The 22,683-nt window shown below is 41.5% G+C and overlaps 1 protein-coding gene across 1 annotated transcript in view; it reads right to left on the reverse strand.

The window, feature by feature from the left end:
* Window positions 1-22,614, reverse strand: part of STAC (SH3 and cysteine rich domain) — a 195,907-nt gene extending 173,293 nt beyond the window's left edge. Inside the window, exon 1 of the mRNA XM_004704066.2 lies at window positions 22,504-22,614. Within this exon, the coding sequence (XP_004704123.1) occupies window positions 22,504-22,614 (111 nt within the window). The remainder of the gene's footprint in view (window positions 1-22,503) is intronic.
* Window positions 22,615-22,683: the final 69 nt, after the last annotated feature.

The following is a 22,683-nucleotide window of genomic DNA, read 5'->3' on the forward strand; positions in this document are numbered from 1 at the left end:
TTGGGGGGAGACAGTACACACAGCACTAGATGGACTATCAATCTCATCCCCTGACAGAGGACCCAGACTAGACTATATGCAAATTGGGCAAGTTAATGAACTACAATATATGTTTAATTCCTTACTTGTAAAGTGGGCATAAAATGAGATGTATTTGAAAGAGTTATTGTGAGGATTAAATATTGTAACCCCTTGCCATCAATTTGATTCCCATTTATCGTGACTAAACACAAGGTTTCCGGGGCTGCAAATCTTCCTAAGAGCACATAGCCTCAAATTTCTCCCAAGGAGCACCTAATAGGGTTGAACCACTCATCTTGTAGTTAGCAACCCAATGTTTACCGTTGGCACCACCAGGGGTCCTTAAATGAGATACTAAAAACTAAACTCACTGCCATCGAGCAAATGCTGACTCAAAGTCACCCTATAGGACAGGTTAGAACTGCCCCCTGTGAGTTTCTGAAACTGTAACTCTTTATGGGAGTAGAAAGCCCCTTCTAGCTCCCACAGAGCTGGTGGTTTTGAACTGCTGACCTTGAGGATAACAGCCCAATGCAAAACCACTACACCAGGGTGTGAAAAATCGAGTATAGTAATGGATCAAGACATGTTATCTTTCCTCCTTGCCCCTTTCTTTTCTTTCCTCTCCCCTTTCCCCCTCTTCCTTTTGTGTTTTCACCGTTTTTAGTAGTCACGGTGTTATATTAAGGTGCAGTGGTGTTTCAGTGGTGGAATTCCTGCCTTTCCATGTGGGACACTCAGGTTCACAGCTGTCAGTGATGGCATGGGTTTTGCTGTGAAACTGAATAGGTTTTAGTAGAACATCCAGATTGAAACAGACGTGGAAGAAAGGACTGAAGATCTACTACCAAATGTCAGCCCAAGACAATTCTATGGATTACAGCAGTCTGATCCCCAGCAGATTATGGGAGGGAGACAGACCCACTGTATTTCATTTCCTTGTGCGGGGAGGCACCAGGGTGTAGGGGCTGACTTGAAAGCGGCTAACAACAACAACAACAACAACATTATATTAAATCCAGCTCTGGATTATTGATTAATTCTTTTATTTTTTTTTCTTTAAGAAAAGCTTTTTTATTGACCTGTTACTAGTTGCTTGGTCTTGCAGGGAATGCAATTTGAAAACAGTTGGAAGTGCTTTTCCCACAAGCCACTACTCATCAGGAATGTTAAGTGTGGAAGTGTAGATGGGGAAAAGTTAAAGGCAAAACCAGCTAACTGCCCCAAAAGCCTCTAAAACAAGGCTGAGTATGCCAGAAATGGATACAGTGCCGACACCTATTCCTCTGGCGGCCATGGACAAGCTGCTGCATTCTCCTGTGCCCCAGCCTCTAGTTGAGTCATGAGTACAATGAGCGATCGCTTACACACAGCAAGACATCAAGAAATACTCATGCCCTCTCCTGCATCAGAGCAATCACTTTGAATAGCCTTCAGTTTGCATAGCCTCTGCTGTCATCTGAGCATTCTTGTTTGAACAAGGGTCCCTGCCTTTTCATTTTGCACTGGATCCCACAAATCACAGAGCTCATTCTGTCTTGCTGTGACACAATCCACAGTTCTGGTTTCCAAGTTAAGGGAAGAGACAGCTGAGGGCAGCATCGATGGAGTCCCTGACTCTCCAGAGCGCTGCTCTCCCAGTGTCATTTCAACACAGGTTCCTAGACCCACCAGTTCAGGGTTGGTTGGGCTCCCTGCAGCATTTCTAACTATAGCTCCAATTTGACACACTTGCTATTTTCTATCCAGGGCCTTAGGGCAGCTTTTTGCAGGGTTTTGGAAGTAATGCAGCTTACTGCCTTTTTGTTAATGATTTCTAAAGGAATGAACATTTTATCTGTGCATAAGCCTACCTCTAGGAACATGCCTGAAAGTGCTGGCTTATGGTGTGGATAGACTATGCGAAATCCCTGCCAGCAAAAGTATATTTGGAGGTCTGCTTGCCTTCTTCATGACCCTTCATTTTCTTATATGTTCCTTTACTTCTAGAAGGGATGGAGCCGAGTTGGTAAAAGCCCATTTGAGTCCAAAGTTTAGCAAAAGAAACATTTTTTGGACACTTTAAAAGAACTCTCTGGTTCTTTTAAAATGAACACAAAAGTTGTTTGGCTGTTTGAGCAAACGAGTTTCAACCATATGATGCTAACCTCCTCAGCTTTCTTTAAATCCACAAGTTGGGGAACTAGACATGGCTGGGGGAGGGAGGGAGAAGCTGGACCAACCCATTGTGGTCTTGGTACCTTCCTCCTTCCCAGTTGCTATACATCTGGCCATCTGGGTGGTGACAGAAGGTACATCCAGAGTGCTTATGCACCAAGGGTAAGACTCCAATCAAGAGAACGCCTGCATGTGTTCTGGGATCAAGAGACCACCTGAATGTCATTATGGCAAAAGCAATAAAGTAATAAAACGGGTGCCACATGCATACAAACAAGGTATATACCGGAATGGAAGTGTTACATCTGTGTGATGTCTGCGCCAAGAGGTCAGTATCACCAGACACTCGTGAAAACTGAAAAATCTCAGGCCCCACCCGAGACCTACGAGTTCAGACAGGAGTTGTGAGGTCCAGCACTGAGTGGTTCAACAGGCCGCCTGAGTGGTTGCAGGGTTGCTCAAATTTGCAACCAGCTGTGGCATGGTAGTGTCTGAAAAGTGTCACCTCCGAACTCAATGTATATGCCTATGTGGTCCATTCAGTCATGTGACGGCGCAGGGCTTGCTGTGCACCTGGGAGAAGAACTCAACTCCGCTGGTCTTATTTCCTTAACTCTAATATCTTGGGTCTGTCTTTGATAATTCCCTGTGTTCCCTCCACATTGTCTTTTCTGTGAACTAAGACTCAACATGATCTGTGACAGCCTAAACAGCTACCTAACACATCAACAAATAATCATTTAATAGTATATGAGCAGTTACTACTATCTCTTATTATAATGAATGTTATTTTATCTTTATCTACAAATCTGTCTGAAGCTGGACTCTGTGGCACAGGTTTTGGGGCCAGATTATGTAAATTTGACAGTGAACCCACCCTCCCCCCCAAAAAGCCTCAAAAAATCTCCCCAAAACATACCCGTGGCTGTTGAGTAGATCCTGACTTACAGTGACCCCTTAGGGTTTCCAAGACTGTAAATTTTTAAAGCAATAGATTACCATAGGAAATTGCTGATGTATTAGAACTGCTGACCGTCTGGTTAATAGTAAATTGCTTAACAATCATGCAACCAAACCAATCCAAACCGACTCCTGTCAAGTTGCCTGACTCATGTTGTTCCTAGGTGCCATCAGGTCAGTTCTGACTCATAGAGACCCATGTCCAACAGAATGAAACAGTCAGGCCCTGTACTATCTTCATTTTGGGGGAGGTGGGGGAGGTATTCTACCTACCTACATACAAGGCCCTGTACTATCCTCATTTGGGGGGAGGTGGGGGAGTTATTCTACCTACCTACATACAAGGCCCTGTACTATCCTCATGTGGGGGGAGGTGGGGGAGGTATTCTAGCTACCTACATACAGCTCATGATAAAGGCAGTAACTTTGGGAGATGAGAAACTGTTAATATGGAGAGAGAGAAAAAAGTTTTAACTAGGAAATAAGCTCTTTGATATGTGTATATACAAAGGCACACACACACACACACACACACACAACTGCCTCCCACCCACCTCACAATGTCATATACTGTACAGATTAACACAAGCTTTATTTAATAACACAAAATGAGTGAAAAGGTCTTAGTATTTAAGTAATTCTTAGCATTTTAATCTAGACAGGTGCTTAGGCAGTTGAAGACTCAACAGATGGAATGACACATATCTGTGAACAGCTATGTGTTTTTTAAAAGACCAATGTTCCTTCTACACTAACCCATGATGATACCACAGTTACCAAATGGAAAACAAAACAGTTGTTTCTCTATTGAATTAGTAAAGGATATTTTAGAGAAAGGGCAGCTTGGGGAATAAAGACTTCAGCATCCATGAGTCCAAGGTAAGAACATTTTAATTATTAGCACTGGTTACACCAAATAAGCCAAAGGCAAATCTCTCCAAGGAGCTGCTCGTATGTAATCTGCTTCGTTGAGAAGAGGCGAGGAATGGAGTCACTCTTTGACTATAAGATGATGCAAGTCACCACCCAACCAGCATGCCCTGAGAGGTCCATCCAACTTATCCTTCAAATAACAGAATACTGGTTAACTAGGGAAAGAGTGAAGCCACAGGTGGTAGGCCAATCCCATAGTGCAATCACATGTAGGCAGTGCAAAGAAGCTTTCCTATGAGTCTCCCAGAGAGAGCCTAGTGCTCTTCGACTCTGGAAAATGGCACCTGGCTCCTCTAAAACAACACAATGCAAACAGAAATCATCCCCAATGACCTCAACAAAAAAAGAGGAGAAACAAAAGGCAATATTGGAAGATGTCCTGAACCTAATGACGTGCATAGAAGAAGCAGACATTGACCTGGCACAGAAATTTTCAGAATGTTGCTTGGAGTCATATAGGATGTGAGGGAAACAATACAGAAAAAGGATGAAATGATAGAGGAGATAAAGTCCGTACACCAAAGGGAAATACAAGAGCTTAGGGACAAGATAACACAAACCAGTAGCACACTCATGGACTTTGCCAATCGACTGCAGGAGGCAAAGAACTGGACCAGTGACCTAGAGGACAGCCAAGCCGACTAACACATATGAACAAAAGTCTAATAAGATCATCAGAGACGCTGAAGGAAACCAAAAAGTTATGTCTGATGCTATGAGGAACAATATCAGAACAATTGGATTACCAGAGGAAGACACAACAAAGAAGTCATCTGCAAAACTAGTGAGGGAATTCTTGGAGGGAAACTTCCCCAGCGTAACGAATGAAAACCAGGCAACCATTCTGGAGGCTGAAAGAACACTAGCTAGACTTAATCCCAAGAAGTAACCAAGGCACATAATAGTTAAACTATCCAACTTTGAGGAAAAGGAGAAAATAATGAGAGGAGCTAGGGATAAACAAGCAGTCACATATAAAGGTTTCCAAATCAGAATATGCTCAGATCTATCAGCATTAAACATTTTACATAGATTGCCTCATTCCCTCCACGGTAAGAGGTTTCCCCATTTCCAAAGCACTTGAGCACAGGTAAGCTTCATTTTACATGAGTCTGTTCAAGACACTGAATTGATATTGGCTGGGCAAAACTCATTGTCTTATTGCCTCAAGGCAGGAACATGTTTGTTTTTCTGGCAGTTCATGGTACTTCCAATGTTCTTCGCCAACACCATAATGCAAATGCATCAACTTTTCCATATTCATGATCCAGCTTCCACATGTACATCAAGTCCATTGAAAATACCATGGGTCGGGCATACCAGACATTGTCTCAGGCCTTGTCTCAGGCTGTATTTCTAGAGACCTCATAAGATGAGGACTAGAGGAGTAATAAAACATTGATATTCAATACCGAGTGAAGCTAAATCAGTGTATATATAGAAATTAGGACCCCCTCAAAATCCCATCTCTAAAATTTGATGGCTGTAACTCTGTTTCTGCCTTTTTATCCTTCATGTCCTCAAGGATGACACTTGAATAGTCTTATAATAAAGGTCGTAGACTGTGAGCTGACATTTTAGTCTGGCCACTGGGAGAGGAGATCAAAGATGCTGTTCTCCACATATCTGTCCCACAGCTTCTAAAATGGGTCTTCTCTCTCACAGTCCAGACTCCTGGGAACCTGGTCTCTTAGTGCAGCTGACCCACCAAGTGTGAGCATAACTTGCAAGTGAAGCTCCCCTATGAGTCAAGAAGGTTGCTCTCAGGGGGCTAGATGACTTGGCATTTTGCTGTAGGATCCAGATCTACAAGTACAAAACATTTCCCATTATCAAGGCAATAGTTTATTACAAATTGGACTATCAGCTGCAAAAGTCACCCTCCAGGCCGTCTATGAAAGGAATCTTGCTAAACTGATTTTAAATGTGAGAATACATGAACAAATTACATATGAAATCAGGTGTATTGTTTTCTCAGACAAGTTCATGACATTCTAGAGCACTTGTGTGATAGCGTTGGATGGAAGTTAGTCTGTCTGGCAAGAAGGCCATTCACAATGATTGAACAGCTGCACATTTGAGAAGCTTGTATCGGTTGAGTTGTGATCTCATAAGAAATCTCCCAATTTCTCCTTGTGTTCTCTCTTGTAGTCCAGGGAAGGACCATAATCTTCATGTTTTAATTTTGCAAGCGTGATGTTTTTCCTGTTTGCTCTGTTTTTTGTTTGCTCATGCAGTTTATCATATCACATTGATTTTAATCACTTTTCATTTATAAGGAGGTATCACCTTGAGGAGAAGAGAGCAATATGCTCTATAGCAGTGAATAAATAATCCACTCAGTAGAACTTGACTAAATGAGACATTATATTTGGGAACTTATATTGTGAAAGGTTAATTGGGAGGTTAGGTCCACCAGGGGTGATCCTGAGCAAACTGACTAACACTCCAAGTAGCTAGTAAAATGTCTTAATTTTAAAAGGCAGCATCATAGGCTCATTCTCATTGACACACAAACTGAACCATCACAGAAAGTTTACAGAGCAAATTCGTTTCCCATTCAACAGTATATACAAATTTTGCCATCAGTTTCAATTCCCTAAATGTAGCACCATTATTTTCACTTATTTCCGGGGTTCTTTGTTTTGTGGAATTAAGAAATATCAAAGCAACTAGGTACTCAAATTCTGACAAATGGATTTACATGAAACATAGTAAAAAACTAGCGTGTAAGGAAATGTCTAAGGAACAAGCAGAGTAGGAGGCACTAAGTAAGAAATAAAAACAGAAAACGAACAACTGCCCTAAAACTCGCTACAGAGTCCTCCGGCAGTCCATTAGGTCCAGCATCTATTTTCTTTTCTGCGAGATGAAATGGCAACTAATTTGGTGATTTATGTTCCAATACAAAAGCAAATTAGAGAAGCAAGTTAGAAGCTTCAACATTGACTCAGGGAAGTCTTGTGGGAGGAAACAGAAAATGGTAAGAAGCAGTATGAGGTCATTCAGTACAAGCAAAAGACTGTTTTACAAGATGATAGATCTTGAATGATTAGGAAAAAATTACACAAGGAATGTTGTGCGACTCTGTTATTATATTTGAATGAAATTCCATTTACTGTATCCTGTTCATCAAAGCAGGGGTATGTGCACAAGATTATAGAAAGATAGAGAAGTAAATTCTCAACAGAGAAATGCATGGAAAACAAGAAAATAAGTCCCCTATGATCATAAAGACTTGGCTCTTCAGGATGACTCCTCTCCTTGAGAGTTCTGGCCCGATTCTATCTCCATGTATTTGAATGAGATGGAAAAAGCTCATTTCTTTAATCCCCAGCTGAAGTTGAACTTCGAGAAAACATTAATGGAAAAATGTATAACTTCGCCTAGTAATCATCATGTCTTATCAGGAAATTGTCTCTAGCATCTTAAAATCATAAACTTCTAGTCTAGGTAAGCTGCATTCTTATCACCTGCTTTCTATTGTTGTTTTCCAATGTTATTTTCCCAAGTAACTGCCTATCATATTTCTTAAGAAAAATCAATAGAAAAATACAGTACAATGAACAGATATCCAATTTAAGTTAAATTTGTGTCTGTATATCTAAGTCATGTAGTCGGAGAGTCTCATTAAATCTACTCAACCCCAAACCCTCCCTTCTAGACCAATAGGTAACATCATACTAAACACAGAAAAAAATGACGTTGTCAAGGGTTTTGTTTTGTTTGGATATACAACCAATACGTATGAAGCAGTGATCAAGAGATCAAACAATGCATTGCATTGGCTAAATCTACTGCCAAAGACCTAGTTAAAGTGCCGAAGAACAAGGTTTCTTTGAGGACATAAGTGTACCTAATCCGAGCCATGCATTTTCAACTGTCTCCTATGCTTGTGAAAGTTGGACACTGAATAAGGAAGACCAAAGAAGAACCGATGCTTTTGAATCGTAGGGTAGGTGAAGAATATTGAAAGTACCATAGATTGCCAATAGAACAAACAAATCTGTCTTGGAAGAAGTACGGCAAACATGATGAGACTTGGTCTCATGTACTTTGGACATGTTATCAGGAGAGACCAGTCCCTGGAGAAGGACATCATGCTTGGTAAAGTGGAGGAGCAGTGAAAAATAGAAAAATAGAAAAACCCTTGACACCATGGATTGACCGTGGCTGCAACAATGGACTGAACCATAAGAAGTACTGTGAGGATGGCAGTAGGCAATAGGACCAGGAGCTATTTCCTTCTGTTGTATGAAGGGCTGCTATGGCCCAGAACTGACTTGATAGAACCTAACAGCAACATTTCCAGGGTGAGAACTTACCTTGTGATTTTTAGAGTAAGACTAGTTGGGAGGGCGGAAACAGATTTCTGGCAAAAGTATGATCAGGTAGGTTTTGCTATTGTAGAGAAGATTATTATTTATTAGAAAGATGAATGGTAATTCTTCTAATTGAAGGTCTTTCTATTTAACCCTCACCTGGATTGTAATTTTGTGGGGTGATGGCCCATGCTTATGGGATCCAAGAATCCAAGGGTCTTCTTGTTGGATAGCTCTGGCTCTTTTTGTCGTGGAAGATGTGCATGTAGATTACTGAGGTCAACAACTAATGCATATGACTAAAGGCTATCTGGTATCCAGCACGGACTAGGAGCAGAGAAAAGAAGAGCATCAGTTCTAATTCTCCCAAATTGTTAACAGCTCAGCTCATCCTACCTCTTACCCTCTCCGCTGCTAACATTAGCTCTTTTTTTTCCCCTTCTTCTTGTTTTCTTATCCCACCCTTTGGAATGATCTCTGAAACTATATTTCTCTGATTTGGGGTATATTCACTTCTTCTGGCCATCCTCTGACTAAGTCACACACTCCCCAGACAAGGGTCCTCCAGGCTGAACCCTGCCTCCAATCTCCATGCAGGTTTTGTGACGATGGCTCCGTGAACAGCACCTAGATACTTGTATATATTTTTTTGTCATCGAAATTCCTGTCATGCTAACTTTTTCCTTTTCCTTCCCATTTCCCCTCTTTGTCTTAAGACTGGATTAATTGTGCTCTAGCTTTAAGTTCTCCCCCATTTCAATCTATCTTTCACTTCACTGTTACAACATCTTCTCATACTGATCCACAAAAATCAAAATCCTTCAGCTCAACTTTCAAAGTCTACATCGCTTTCTTCCACTTTCTTTGCTACTTTCCCCATGATGTAGTTTTAGTCAAATCAATCTTATGGATTGGGAAGCAAAGCTATGCATAAGATTATGTTCATGTTCAATCTTCTTGAAATTTACTGTGACTATTACCAATGGAGGTTTGCACAGGGCTTCATATATCATAGATGTTTCCAATGCACACATCTCTTTTGATCCTCTCATTGATGTTGTATGGTTAGCAGTCATTCTTGGTTTCCCTCCCTTACTCAGACCTCACCATGCATCATAATAAATCTCTCTGACTTTACCTTCAAAGACATCTTAATGTATCGATGCACCTATAACTCTGTTACTGCTATCAGTTCCTTTTTCTTCCTTCCTCGGTTCCTTTTTCTCCCTTTCTCTTCCTGTACTTCCAGGGAATCATTGCTCTCATTACTATTTCTGAAAAGATATGGAAATAATAATAATATAATATAATAATAAGAGTTTCTCGGGGGTAGGGTGGGGGTTGCAGGGGATAAAAGGGAACCGATATCAAAGAGTTCTAGAAGAAAGAAAATGTTTTGAAAATGATGGTGGCATCAATTGTACAATTATGCTTGATTTAATTGAATTATGAATTGTTATAATATCTGTAAGATCTCCCAATAAAATGCTTAATGAAAAATAATAAGAGACATCCTAAAACTTACCATCTCTTATAGTTTCCACTAGTAAAAGTTTGGTTCAAGACATCATTTCCTTAACTTAAGCTTCATTTGGAACTCTAATTGGCCTCCTTACTTACGTTCTAGGCCTGCCATAGTCCCACTGTGAACAGCAGTCAGAATAGTCTCAGGAAAATATAAACTATATCATGAATGATATGATCCAGACCCTCCCACTCCCTGGCTTTTACACTTCAAATGAAAATCATATTCATTAGTATGATTAGTAAGAACCACTGGCTCTGGTCAATACTGTCCATTCGATTGTTCCACAGTGATGGGAATTCTCCATTATCTTTTTGTGTCCAATAAAAGTGCTACTAGATACAAGCATTTATTGAGTACTTGAAATATGTCTGGTCTGACTAGAACTTAATTTTAAAATTCTAATTGATTTCAATATTAATTTTAAATAGATCTGTATCTAATGGCCATCAGATTGAACAATGCAGATCTAGCCCTTGTATAGCTCTCTATACTCCTTGATTTTTTTTTTTCCTTTTGTGCATTTAGCACGATCCTTGAACATGCAAAATCAGTCCCACTTTAGGTTAAGCGCCCAGATCTTCCACCCCACCCTCAGAACGACTCTTCTGTAGCATACTAAAGGCCTCCTTTTCATAAAATCCTGCTCATCATGTAAAATCACTCCTATCCCCCTGCCCACTCCACATTCTATTCTCAACATAGACTTATCACTGCCTGAAACTATATTATGAACTTTTCCACTTGTTTATTATCTGTCTTCCCTGCTTTTTACAGATATCCTGGGGAGGGTGTAATCCTTATACTGACAAGGTCTTAAAAATGTTCACCTGAGTAGGTGGTTGAACTGGAAGAAGGTAGAGGACAAGATCACAGGAGAAGCCACAGGGGAAGAGCCATGTGTTAAAGGAAGCAGAAAATGACACACCGTAAAAGAAATTGAGAATAGAGAGGATTTTGCAGAAGAAGAAAGAATTCCATAGGGCAGTGGCATGGTAGTGACTACCGAGGAGTGTGGGAGACAGGATATGATTAGCCGCTGAACAGATGTGTATGGAGATTAAACTGTGAGAAAGAAAGGGGGCCCTGCTTTGTGGTTCTTCTGATAATTTATATATATATATATGTATACAGTGTGTGTCTGAGATGTTTTTCCATGGTCTCCAAGTTACCTAGTTCTGATAAAACGTTGTGGTTGAAAGGGCGCATAAAGAATCTTGTTAGGGCAGTGGTTCTCAACCCGTGGGTTGCGACCCCTTTGGGGGTCGAACACCCCCTTCACAGGGGTCGGGGTTCATAACAGAGGCAAAATTACAGTGATGAAGTAGCAACGAAAATAATTTTATGGTTGGGGGTCACCACCACATGAGGAACTGTATTAAAGGGCTGCGGCATTAGGAAGGTTGAGAACCAGTGTGTTAGGGGGACACAGATCTCTAGCTCTTCTTTTCTCTTTTGCTGATGTCCTTTTAGACTCTACAATTTAGAGGGTAAGGGCACGGAGGCATATTCCTATGAACCCAGGGTGTTCCGGGTCCCTCCCCTATATTTCCTCTGGGGTCTGACCTCAATCTTCCATCACAAAGTCAGAGCTATTCTGAGACACGAAAAAACAAACAAACAAACAAACAAACAAACAAACAAACACACAAACAAAAAGCCATGAAATATTAGCTATGGAGACCACCAAGAACAAGCTACAGATAAAAATGGCTACTGGAAACCCGTGTGTGCTGTAATAAAGCTGCACTACACAGGGCTTTCAATGGCTGACATTTTGGAAATTAACTGTCTGCTTAGGTGGATTTTAACCTAAAACCTTTCAGTCAGCAGCAAAGCTGATGTTTGCAATACCCAGGGGCTGCAAGACAAATCCTCTGAAGGCCTAAGACCTATCTTATCTTCTCTATAACTGCTACGAAATGTTTCTCACCCTCTCTTGTTTTCAAGACCCCTTGCAGACATCTAGTATGGCCCTGGGTTTCTGGCTTGTTTGACTCCACGAAGGATGAGCAGTTGTGGATAAGCACACAAGAAGCACAACGTTAGGGTGGCGTTAGAGTTGAGAGTGAAGGTTTGTTGAGAATGCATCGAGGTTAAACTGTATCCAGGGAATCAAAAGAAATTCTTTAAAGGACTGAGGGTATATTGGTATGTAGGGCAACAGAGAGCTGTCTGGGAGGAATCTTGCGGAAGAAATGTCTTGAAAACTCAAAGTACTCTCCTCTGCAGGGTTATCTCTGAGTCAGAAACCACTTGACGGCAGTAGTCGATAAAGACCTGCTGAAGACCCATTGGGACTGTGGGGAGGATGGAGGGCTGAGAGCGGGATGCTGAGGAAGATCAAAATGTGAAAGGTGCGTGGAGGAGGAAGAGGAAGCAGATACAACAACAACAACCACCACCACAGCAACAAAGGACTGCAAAAGTAGGAGAAAACAAACAAATAAAAAAGGGAGTGAAAGGTTTAACGAGGAAACTTTTGAGTGAGGTGGAAAAGAGAGTGAGCACCGGAGCTGTAACACTTTCACGTCCAAATGCAGATGTAAGTGGTCCATGGAGTACAAGAAAGAGAACTACAAATAGGATGTGTTCACAGACCGTTCGCTTATAAAAGTCCTGCTCGAAACAGTGCAGATGCGGTGAGAGGGGAGTTTCCAGGACTGTCCTACCAGAACTCTTGCTGAGATGTCATGAAAATCTGCGTGAATTGGCTAATTGCCCGGTAGAACACAGATTCACAAACCTGGCTCAAGCCAATTTACATCTTTGAAAAAGAATAGGAGAAAAGATGTAAAACGTCTTCAAAATTTATTTTTTTAAATAGGTGATATGCTTACATCTTATTGTTAGTGTCTTTCAAACTTTTCAAGAAAAAATTAGTTCTGGGTTTTATACACAACAGTAGGAAGAAAAATAAAAAATCGAATAAACATAAATATCCTTGGACTTCCCAATTTTTTAAAAAGATGGCATATCCTTAAATATAAAATCAGACTAAGAACACAAAAGTGACAATAATAGAACAATCTCTGAGTGCATACAAATTCATAAATAGTAAAGAAAAATACTGGGAATAGAACCAAATAGTTTATTCAAAGAAACTCCCCATGGTCAAGCAGGACTTTTTTCCAGGAAAGTACAAAGGGTTTAATAATGGGCTAGCTATTAATATAATTGATGACATAAAGAGGCCAAAGAAACCCCCCCACCACACACACAAATTACATGATTACCTTAATACTTGCCAAAAAGTTATCTGAAACAATATTGACATAAATTTCTGATGGAAAATCTTAGTAAGCTAAGAGCAAGGCTGTCTCAAAGCAAGTGCAAAGCAACGGAAAAGTTTGGGCTTTGTTGAGGCGTTTGAAGGGATGATTTAGTGGAAAGCACTCTGGCGCAGAGGAAGTATGTAGGAAATGAACTAGCTGGAAATCGATTTGTCTTTAGGGCAAATTTGCAGGGCATTTTCTCAGTCGCTTTGTTTATTGGCAGTGGTTTCTAGAATGTATGTTGGATACAGGAAAATCGAACAAGGTCTCCAGCATGGAAGGAGATAATTCCACCATTGACTCACCAGGAACTCAATACATACTAATTAATTTAACCCTCAGAACAATACCGCAGGGAGTCGTTCTTGTCCTCACTTTGCATAAAGGACAGTGAAGGGCAGGAAGTTTGTTGAATGGAATCAAAATGGCAGAGGCAAGATGGAGTGTGAACATGACTGCCTGATGCCCAAACCTGCACACCATATCACTGAGAACAAAATTACGGTGTTTCTTTATCTCCGCAAGAAATGGAGCCCACAGGTCCTAGATTATACAATTAACATAAAAATGTCCTATTGCCAGTTAACACCATAGAAAACATGGAAAAGTTGGTTCCTGGTAGTAATTCATAGTATAAAATACGAAGGGAAAGAGGTAACAATTAATTAAACAGAAAACATTTTAACCAAATCCCTGCGCAGTTAGGAGAGGTGTAAAATAAATTTCAATAACTAAAGAGATATACTACCTTCCTGGATGAGAAATCTCATTATTGTAGAGTCCACAAAAATGATCTTAAAACTTTTAGGTAATCACTTTCACAATAGAAATTTTAAAGTACTTTCATGGGAGAACACGGGGGAAGTTAAATAAGTAGATGAAATTCCCAACAGGTTATTTGAATGATCAATTTCCAAAGTCTTATTCGAACGATCCATTTCCAAGGTCTATTCTCACAGCCATTGAATGGATTCCAACTCGTAGAGAATCGACATTGGGTTTCTGAGACGGTAACTTTTTACACTGGCTGACAGTCTCATCTGGCTCTTGTGGAGCCCCTGGTAGATTCCAACCACACCATCCCTGCGGTTATCAGGCCGATCCTCAACCTCCAAGACCACCAGGGCTCCTTCAAGTTTATTATAATGCTATAATGGAAATATTGTAATATTAATGTATAGTACAGCAATACATTAAAAAATAAAGTTATAGATTAGAATGTCACAGTTCACCCTGGAAGACACCTGGCTTAGACAGCTATTACATAAGAACTGCAACCTTTCTAGTCAGTGCGAACCAGCTAATCTGTGGTAGACCTTCCTCTGCTAACGCGCACACTCGACTGGGACATGTGTGTGTGCATGTGTCTGCTATCCCATGACGTGACTTCTTCTTAAACAACAGCAATCAATTTCTTAAGTCTGAAGGGAAATGGCAACTAAAATAGATTCATATATGTTTTATTATCCAAATATTCATTTAATTTATTTCCTTGAGTGATTATTTCATCTCTTTACACAGGGATCTGTAAATACTCTGATAAAATATAAATGGAATGTTCTTGATAAACACCCTTTGTTGCTTTCTTTGAAGACGAATTTAGAAACACTCTCATTGTGGCTAAATAAGAAACATTCTGCATGATGAATAAATACTGAATTTTGTATCCTCTTACTGTGCCTCATGCCTCATTTATCAGCATCTATCAGAGTAATATCAAGCACTGAATCCCATCCAACAGACAAAAAAAAATTCTTTGACACCTAACTTAAAACTTTTTTGGTAGATAAATATTAGTACTTGCAGTATTCTTCAGACATTTGCTATGCTGGTATTATATTAAATTATTACCCTTGTTAGTATTATTTTAAATGCATGAAAGATTGCATCCATGTGAATGTCAAACATATACAACTTTTTGTACAAGTGATTGCTTTCCAAACCTAGGACATAACTGCACATCAATGCTATAGAGTTAAAATGTAACTCGGTTGAATTGATTACAGTGGTCCAATGATTCAAATTCTTACTCTGTCCTTGCCCAGTAACTACTCATGTTGCATTTGAGTGAATGCAGCAAGCATCATATCCCACAGCCCATCCCCACCTTTGTTATGTGAAATAAATTGCATTCACCCGAGCAATCCAATTAGATACAGGGTTTCAAGTACATAAGAAGAGACCACAGGAGACGGACGTCAGTGAAGGTGTTGAAATGGTAGGGCTCTCATAGCTTAAACAACCTTGCAGGTGGGTACCCTCATGACATTGTATGAACTTTATTTCCAACTGGCACCTCACACACAGGATCTGGTATCATTTTCACTAAAGCCCTGTTAGTTCCTTTCCACTGTGGCATTGTCTTTTCTTAGGTCCTGTAACCTTGGCATCTGTGGGTCTTCCCTTTGGGGCCTCTGTTTTGTTGATGCTGTGAGTACAACCTTATCTTACTGATGGGGCAATTTGTTCTTGCGAATAATTCTCCCTAGGTAGGAAGACCTGCCTTTCTAATCCTGTAACGATTATAGCTTAGAACAGGGGTCGGCAAACTGGCTCTCAAGCCATAGTTGACTCTTTTGGATAATTACTGGTCATTTCATTGGTTTGGAAACATATATTTATAGCTCTCAAATAATTTTTCAGTTGTTATGAAGGACAGGATGGGCTCTTCCGTCTCAAAAACTGGTGACCCCTGGTTGGAAAATCTGATGGGGGCAGTTTTACTCTGTCACACGGGGTTACCATTGGTAAGGATCAACTAGACACCCCCCAACAACAATAAAAATAGTGAATAAATGTTAGTAACAATGTTTTAAAAGGGCAATACTTCTGTGTTCTTCACATTTTCTCACTTAAAAGAGTATACTACACTCCTTCTCTAGGGAAATCCGTCACATAGAACCAAAGACCTTGTTCTCGCTGACCTAGTAATTGTGCTTCCTATGAAACTAGTTCAAAAAGCATACTAATATTTCTGATTCGAGACACTCAATTCAGTAGCTTTTAATATGTGAAAGTTGGGAAAGAATCTAAATATGTAAGTAGAAAGGATGTAGAATATGGTATAAAAATGAAATGGATAATTATGCCATCTTTAGTGTTCACGTTATTGCTTACCTCTGAGTATGAAAAGTCTGTCTGTGTATAGCATGAAACGGCAGAGGTAGGTACAAAAGGAAACATGAAAAAGTACAGCAAACATTTTCACAATTCTTCTCTCTGGGTGGTTGCATGAGGCATAATTTTTTCCTCATATACTACTGTTTTTTCATTTTTCTCCACTGAGAAACTACAAGGGATTAAATGATCAGGAGCCTTGGTAGTTCTCACTCACCCATGACTGCTAACCACCAGGTTGGCACTTCAAACCCACCACCCACTCTGCAGGAGGAAGCTACAGTTATCTGTTCCCATAAAGACAGACAGACAGACAGTCCTGGAAACGCTATGTAGGGTCACTACGAGTCAGAATTGACTTGAAGGCAGTGGGTTTGTGTTTGTTGTTTATTTTCTGGTTAACACTGGGTAAAAGGGGTCCTGGCGGTGAAAGATCAGCAGTTTGAACCCACCAGCCATTCTGCAGGGCAAAGACAGGGGCGTCTGCTTTCATAAAGATTTAGAGCCTGGAACGACCTCTGGGACAGTTCCACTCTGTCTTACAGCGTCATTGTGAATCAGAACTGACATTGAGTAGTTTATTACTTTCATAATCATGAGAATAACTTAGATGAGGACATAACCAACTTTGAAAATCTAGCTGTATCTGAGTAATTCCTAAAATTATTTGGCAACCTAGGCATCAATAGTGACCTTTGTTAGAGCCATTTATTTGACTTGATGTATGAATGGTAAGTGAAGAAGGAGAGTAAATGCAAATGATTTCTTCAAGTGGCTTGGCTGGAAGGCAATAAATCTTGCTTACTTTGACATTCTATAATTCTGTGTAGTGCTTCCAAACTTGGCTGTACAATGAAATCACCAAGGAAGTCCTTAAAATACTGATGTCTTAGGCTCTGTCACCGAGATTTTAATGTAGTTCGTCTATCCTATGACCTGGACTTGCCAGGTGATTTGATTGCAAATCAATGATCCACTTTCTTTCATTTTCTCTCCTGTACCAAACCCATAGCCACTGGGTTTGACTTGCAGCGACCCTATATAGGGTTTCCAAGATTACACATCATCATGGTAGTAGACATCCCCAGGTTTCTCCTGTTGGTGGGTTTGTAGCACTAACCTTGTGGTTAGCAGCCCAATACTTACCCTACCGTTACACCAGGGCTCCTTCCTCTGCCCTAATGTGTTAGTCTGGGTAGACTAGAGAAACAAATCTTCAGAAACTTATATATGTACCAGAGGGAGTGTTATATATAGGGTAAGTGTACACATTCAGAGAGCATCCCAACCCAGTGCTGTCCAAGCCCATACATCTGACTTAGCCCATATGTCCGACACAGATCTAAAAAGTCCTCCTCAAACTCACAAAACACACACAATGACACTGAATGTAGGAGGATCATAGGCCAGTGGGTAGAAAGTCTTTGAATCTAGTGGTGGTGTAAGCATCTCAGCACTGGCAGGGGTCTCCATGAGGCTTCTCCAGCACCCAGGGTTGCATCAGGGTAAGTCCATGTGACTTCTCCTCAGGGATGTCTCTCAGGAAGTGAGCCTTGCCAGCTGAAGCAGGGAACTGGCTAAGGTGGCTGCACCCTGGTCCAACCATCAGAGAGCAAGACACCCGAGAACTTGAAAGGTGAGCCTCACTGAGCCATTTATCTCTCCACCCTTCAATTAATCCCACAAGTGTTTATTGACTAGGTTGGCACAATAACCCTTAACTATCTCACCCAAGTAGAGTTAAATTCATTGTTAATAATAGCTACTGCTGTTCTCCCTCTGTCTCTGTTTCTGTCTCTTAGTATATATCTTGCATCAACCTTAAGATGTGGTTTGACATAAAGTAGGCTCGCAATAGTTACTGGGTGATGGACATGTCCTTCTGAAGGATATGCAGGCACATGAGTAGTCACGGTGAAGTATTTCTTCTTACTAATTTGCATAGTGGTAGTGGTCCAGGAATAAAGAGTATCCTGGAATGAGGGGATGCCTTGGCCCATAGCTCCCTTAGGTCACTGGGTAGTTTATACAGTCTTTCAAATCTAACTCTCATGCTTATGGGTCTATACCTTTTCATTTGGGGGATGTGAAATACAGTGGAGGTGAAATCTCACTGTAGTCAACAGAATAGCTAAAAGCCCAAAGAGAGGGAATCCAGTTATATTAGTCTTGTGTTGGACGGCTAACCACAAGGTCAGCAGTTTGAAACCACCAGCCACTAGAAGGGAGAAAGAAGGGGCTTTCTATTCCTGCAAAGAGTTAAAATCTGTAAAATACACAGAGGCAGTTCTACCCTATCCTATAGGGTCGCTATGAGTTGGAATTGACTCAATGGCAGTGAGTATTACTGAAATATAACGTGTGGTTATTCAAATAATTCCAATATTGACATTGGGGCTGGCTAGTGGCAGTCATCCCATGTGAAGTATGGAGAGAAATTCAGTAGTACCTTATGCTTAATGAATGCTTACAACGTATTAGGTGCTTTATATATTTTTAACACAAATAAAAAACATGCCAGTGTGTGCCAGCATCCCCCTCACAGATGATGCGGCTGAGGCAGTTTGCTCACTGTTACAGAGATGTGTCACAGAGCACAGAGATACTCAATATGAATGGATTTGAACACTGCTTTCTTTGATCTTATAAGCTATCATCCCTCTACACCATCCACATCTGACCTTGGGTCAGAAAAGGGGTGGCAAAGGGCATTATGGCAAACCTTCACATTACACCTACTAAGCTTTCTATGTGGTCCACAGTATGTAGGCGTGAAGACATTCACTTAAATAAGAAATGCTTAGGCATGCATTTTTCCTTTGTATTCCTCCGCTTCTGTCAGAAACTTAGAAAATAAATGAAACGGTTATCTATCTGGAATTGTTAGTGGAAAGGAAGATCGGTAAGATACCTCAGTGGTTTTCTAATTTGTTCAACTCAACCAATTTGAAGAAAAAGAAAAGCCACATAAACAATTATACCAACGTGCACTTAGAGGAGTTTATTCTAAGGAAATTGCACTGTGGTATCTGAGGTCCAAGACAGATTTTTGCCAGTACTTATCTGTAAGATAGAGTCCCTGAATGAGGGATGAGTAACACATTCAGCTACTAGTCCAAAGGTTAGCGATGTAAAGACCTGTCAAGAGAAATGGACTTCCAGAAATGTTTTATGTTCTCTGGACACTTAGGATATTGGATGCTCATTCTTTCCTTCTGTACTTTCTGGACTGGAAGGTCTGCTGTAGCCTATTTCCAGGCAATTCTGTGGTAAGTAACTCAGTTAGTTCCATAAACACACTTTCAGACAAAGTGGCAAAGCCATAAGCAAAGAAACTGGACGAGGTTTGTTCTTGAGCCATTTCCCATGGTAATGCAGCTCAATCAATGAATTTATTTTCAAATAGTTCTTAAGATGAGAAGATCGAAACAGTCATGCAAAAGCTTTTAGTGGTCTCTAAAATGCTTGAGTTAGACTCCTAGGGGAAAATAGGATAACAGAAAAAAAAAGACCCATACAGGAGAAGAGAAGCAATTGCACCTGGTGATGGGGAGCTTGTGTGTGTGTGTGTGTGTGTGTGTTAGGGAATCTCAGGGGCCTCATTATGGTCATATTATTTCAACCAACTCTGTGATCTTGGGTAAGTCATCCAACCTTCCCTATCCATAAAATGGAAATCATTACAAAATCTCATCTATAGTGTAATATCAAGATTAAAGTTGTGTCGGATATGTACTATGTATTCAGTAGACGCTCACTGTTGTTCTCTCAAGCATATAAAGATAAAAGTGGGTGAAAAAAGACAAACTAAAGATTGACATGGTAACAGTAATTGTAGATTGGGAGCCAACAGATGATTTTTTTTTTGTTTTCTTTCTTGCCAAATTTCTAAAAAGACTACATGCCATTCTTATAATCAGAAGGAAAAATGGCTTAAGACTTAAAAATAATTTAAAAATTCGTACTTGAGCAAGTTTCATGCCCAGAGGAGCCTGACCATGTTGGCTCCCATGCGGTATTTGACAGACAGACCACATCAGAGGAGTGGAAGATGGAAGGAGCTCTAATGTCTTGTTCACATTTTCCTCCCGAGCTTCTCATTTGCAGGGTGAAGAAGAATCCTTGTAAATGCCAATGAGCTTGACAGTGTGGCATTCCTGGTGTGGACCGAGTAGGGCCTCTCTCTGCTCCTGTGGCATGCCACTCTGCCCCTGCACAGCATGTACATCTCACTAGAAGATTAGCCTTCTGGAGGTGTGTGGACCCTTTTAAAAATGATCATGAATGGCATGCTTCTCTCCCAAGAAAAATGCACATTTGGGCTTACCGTTTTGCATTCAATTCCCTGAGATTCATGGGCCCACTTCCATAGCCCATCTCCACTGATGAATAATACCTAAGCCAAAGGCACAAATTTAGAAATGTATAAACACACATTAGGTGTGTAGACCACTTGGCAAAAAACTGATGTATTAAAAATACAAAGCTATAAGCCAGTTTTTGCCTTGCCAAAGAATTTACTTTAAGACATTTATAATTAGCAAACCAGTCCAATTTACTTGAAACAGGCCTCAGTTTACCCAAAGACTAAGTCCTTTCCAGGACACACCCTACCTCAGCTCATCGTGCCCAATCTAAAAGGTAATGCCAGTTCCTTCAGTTTAGTGACCCTCATTTGCAGAGTTCTAGGTCAGTCACCTCTTAAAAGGCCACCAATCCTTATCCCTTACGTGACTGATGGTCCAGAATGGACTATAAAGAGCCATCCAGAAACTTCTGGCTGGACTAGCGGTGGCACATCTGAGTGGCTTATGAGTCTGCTTTGGCGTGTAACATCTGTAATGAGGTGGAGTCCACCTTCCTATTTCAGGAAGGGCAAGAGCAAGCATTGACTAAGTCTTTCATTGTATCATGGTGGATATTATACCATCTCAAGTGTTCCTCACCAGGATTCTGAAAGGCAGGAGCTTTTGCCACCATTTCCAGATGAGAGAAGTGAGTTGGAGAAACTCGCTTACCCCAGGCCAGCCAGCCAGAATGTATTATTGTTAAAAAAGCTTAAATCAAATAAGAATCATGCAGAACTCTTATCTTCCACGGTCATCTGTGACGGTCACTTTTCGGTGGCTAGGAAGTATGCACAGTCCCCAGGATGACACCAAATCCTGAGAGACTGTAGGCTGACATTATATATTCAGGTGGCTTTGTCAATGGCTTCCAGGGACATGTTGTGAAGGGTGACAAGGGTTGGCTTCTGGTATCATCTTAACTACCTTCCCACTGGCACCCCTCTTCCCTTCACTCACCGGGGACCCCCGCATTCCAAGGATACCTGGGGTACCCGCAAAGACATCTGTATAAAGAGCAAGCAAGCCTTCATGTGAAACCATCCAGACTACACACCCCGTCTTAGGATACTGGGCTATGATTCGCACTCTTGGATGAGCTGCCTTTCGGCTTCACACTACTAGTAGCAGTTTTCTTTGATCCTCTTCCAAGATTTCCAAACCTGTGCCTGGCGCCCAGGGGAGTTCCCGCGGGAGAGCAACAGTAATCGTGACAGCGCGGTGCGGGTGTGTTTGTCTACCTCCTCATCACAGCCAATGTACGTTAGTAGAGTCTTAACTTCCACCAGAGATACAACAACTTTCCCATGACGCCGGTGCTTCCCCTGTGCACTAGTGTTTCGGCAAGGAGTGGTCTGTGAAGTTAGGGATTCCCTGTTTAGGCAAAAGGTCCCGGAGATCTTTGAGATGCACACACCCTTGGCTGATGCTGTGCTAAGCTCTCTGAAGGGTCTTCCCAGAACTGTATCCATCCCTCAGCCTAACACCTACAGGCGGTTGGGACACCAGCAGATTCAAAGCGCTGAACTACCAAGGCAACAACCCCCAAGTCAGCAATCTGGTAGCCCAAGGTCAATGGGAAAGGTCTGTGCTCTGGGGTAGCAGCCGCCTAGTGCATGGGCTCAGATCTGTGTGAGCGCCCAGGCTTGGGTCCCCAGGGACCTGGTCCAGCATCCTTAGTAGTGAATCCTGCTAGACGTGCAGGTCTCCAAGGAGTGACAGTCCTCGAACCCTGGTCAGAGTGGGGACCCTTCTCAGCCCCTGGCGCCAGCGCCCCCGTGGACAGAGCGAGGGTGGGGAAGCAGGACGGGTGAGTTTGGGTCCACTTGGGGAAGTGTGCGCGGTACCTTGGATTCCTGGCTGCCGGTGGATGCAGGAGAGGGCGGCTGCGGGGCGCTCACGGTCTCCCCAGGCAGCCCGTGCACGCCGTCCTCGCGGGCGCCGCTCGGCGGGATCATGGTGGCTCCGGCCCGGCGTTGGGCTCGCGGAGGAACCGCTCAGCTCCGCGTTCCAGGGACTCCCATCCT

This window comes from Echinops telfairi, unplaced genomic scaffold, assembly GCF_000313985.2.
Source record: "Echinops telfairi isolate 266 unplaced genomic scaffold, ASM31398v2 ScPeMD7_7420;HRSCAF=8458, whole genome shotgun sequence".
Taxonomy (NCBI): Eukaryota; Metazoa; Chordata; class Mammalia; order Afrosoricida; family Tenrecidae; genus Echinops; species Echinops telfairi.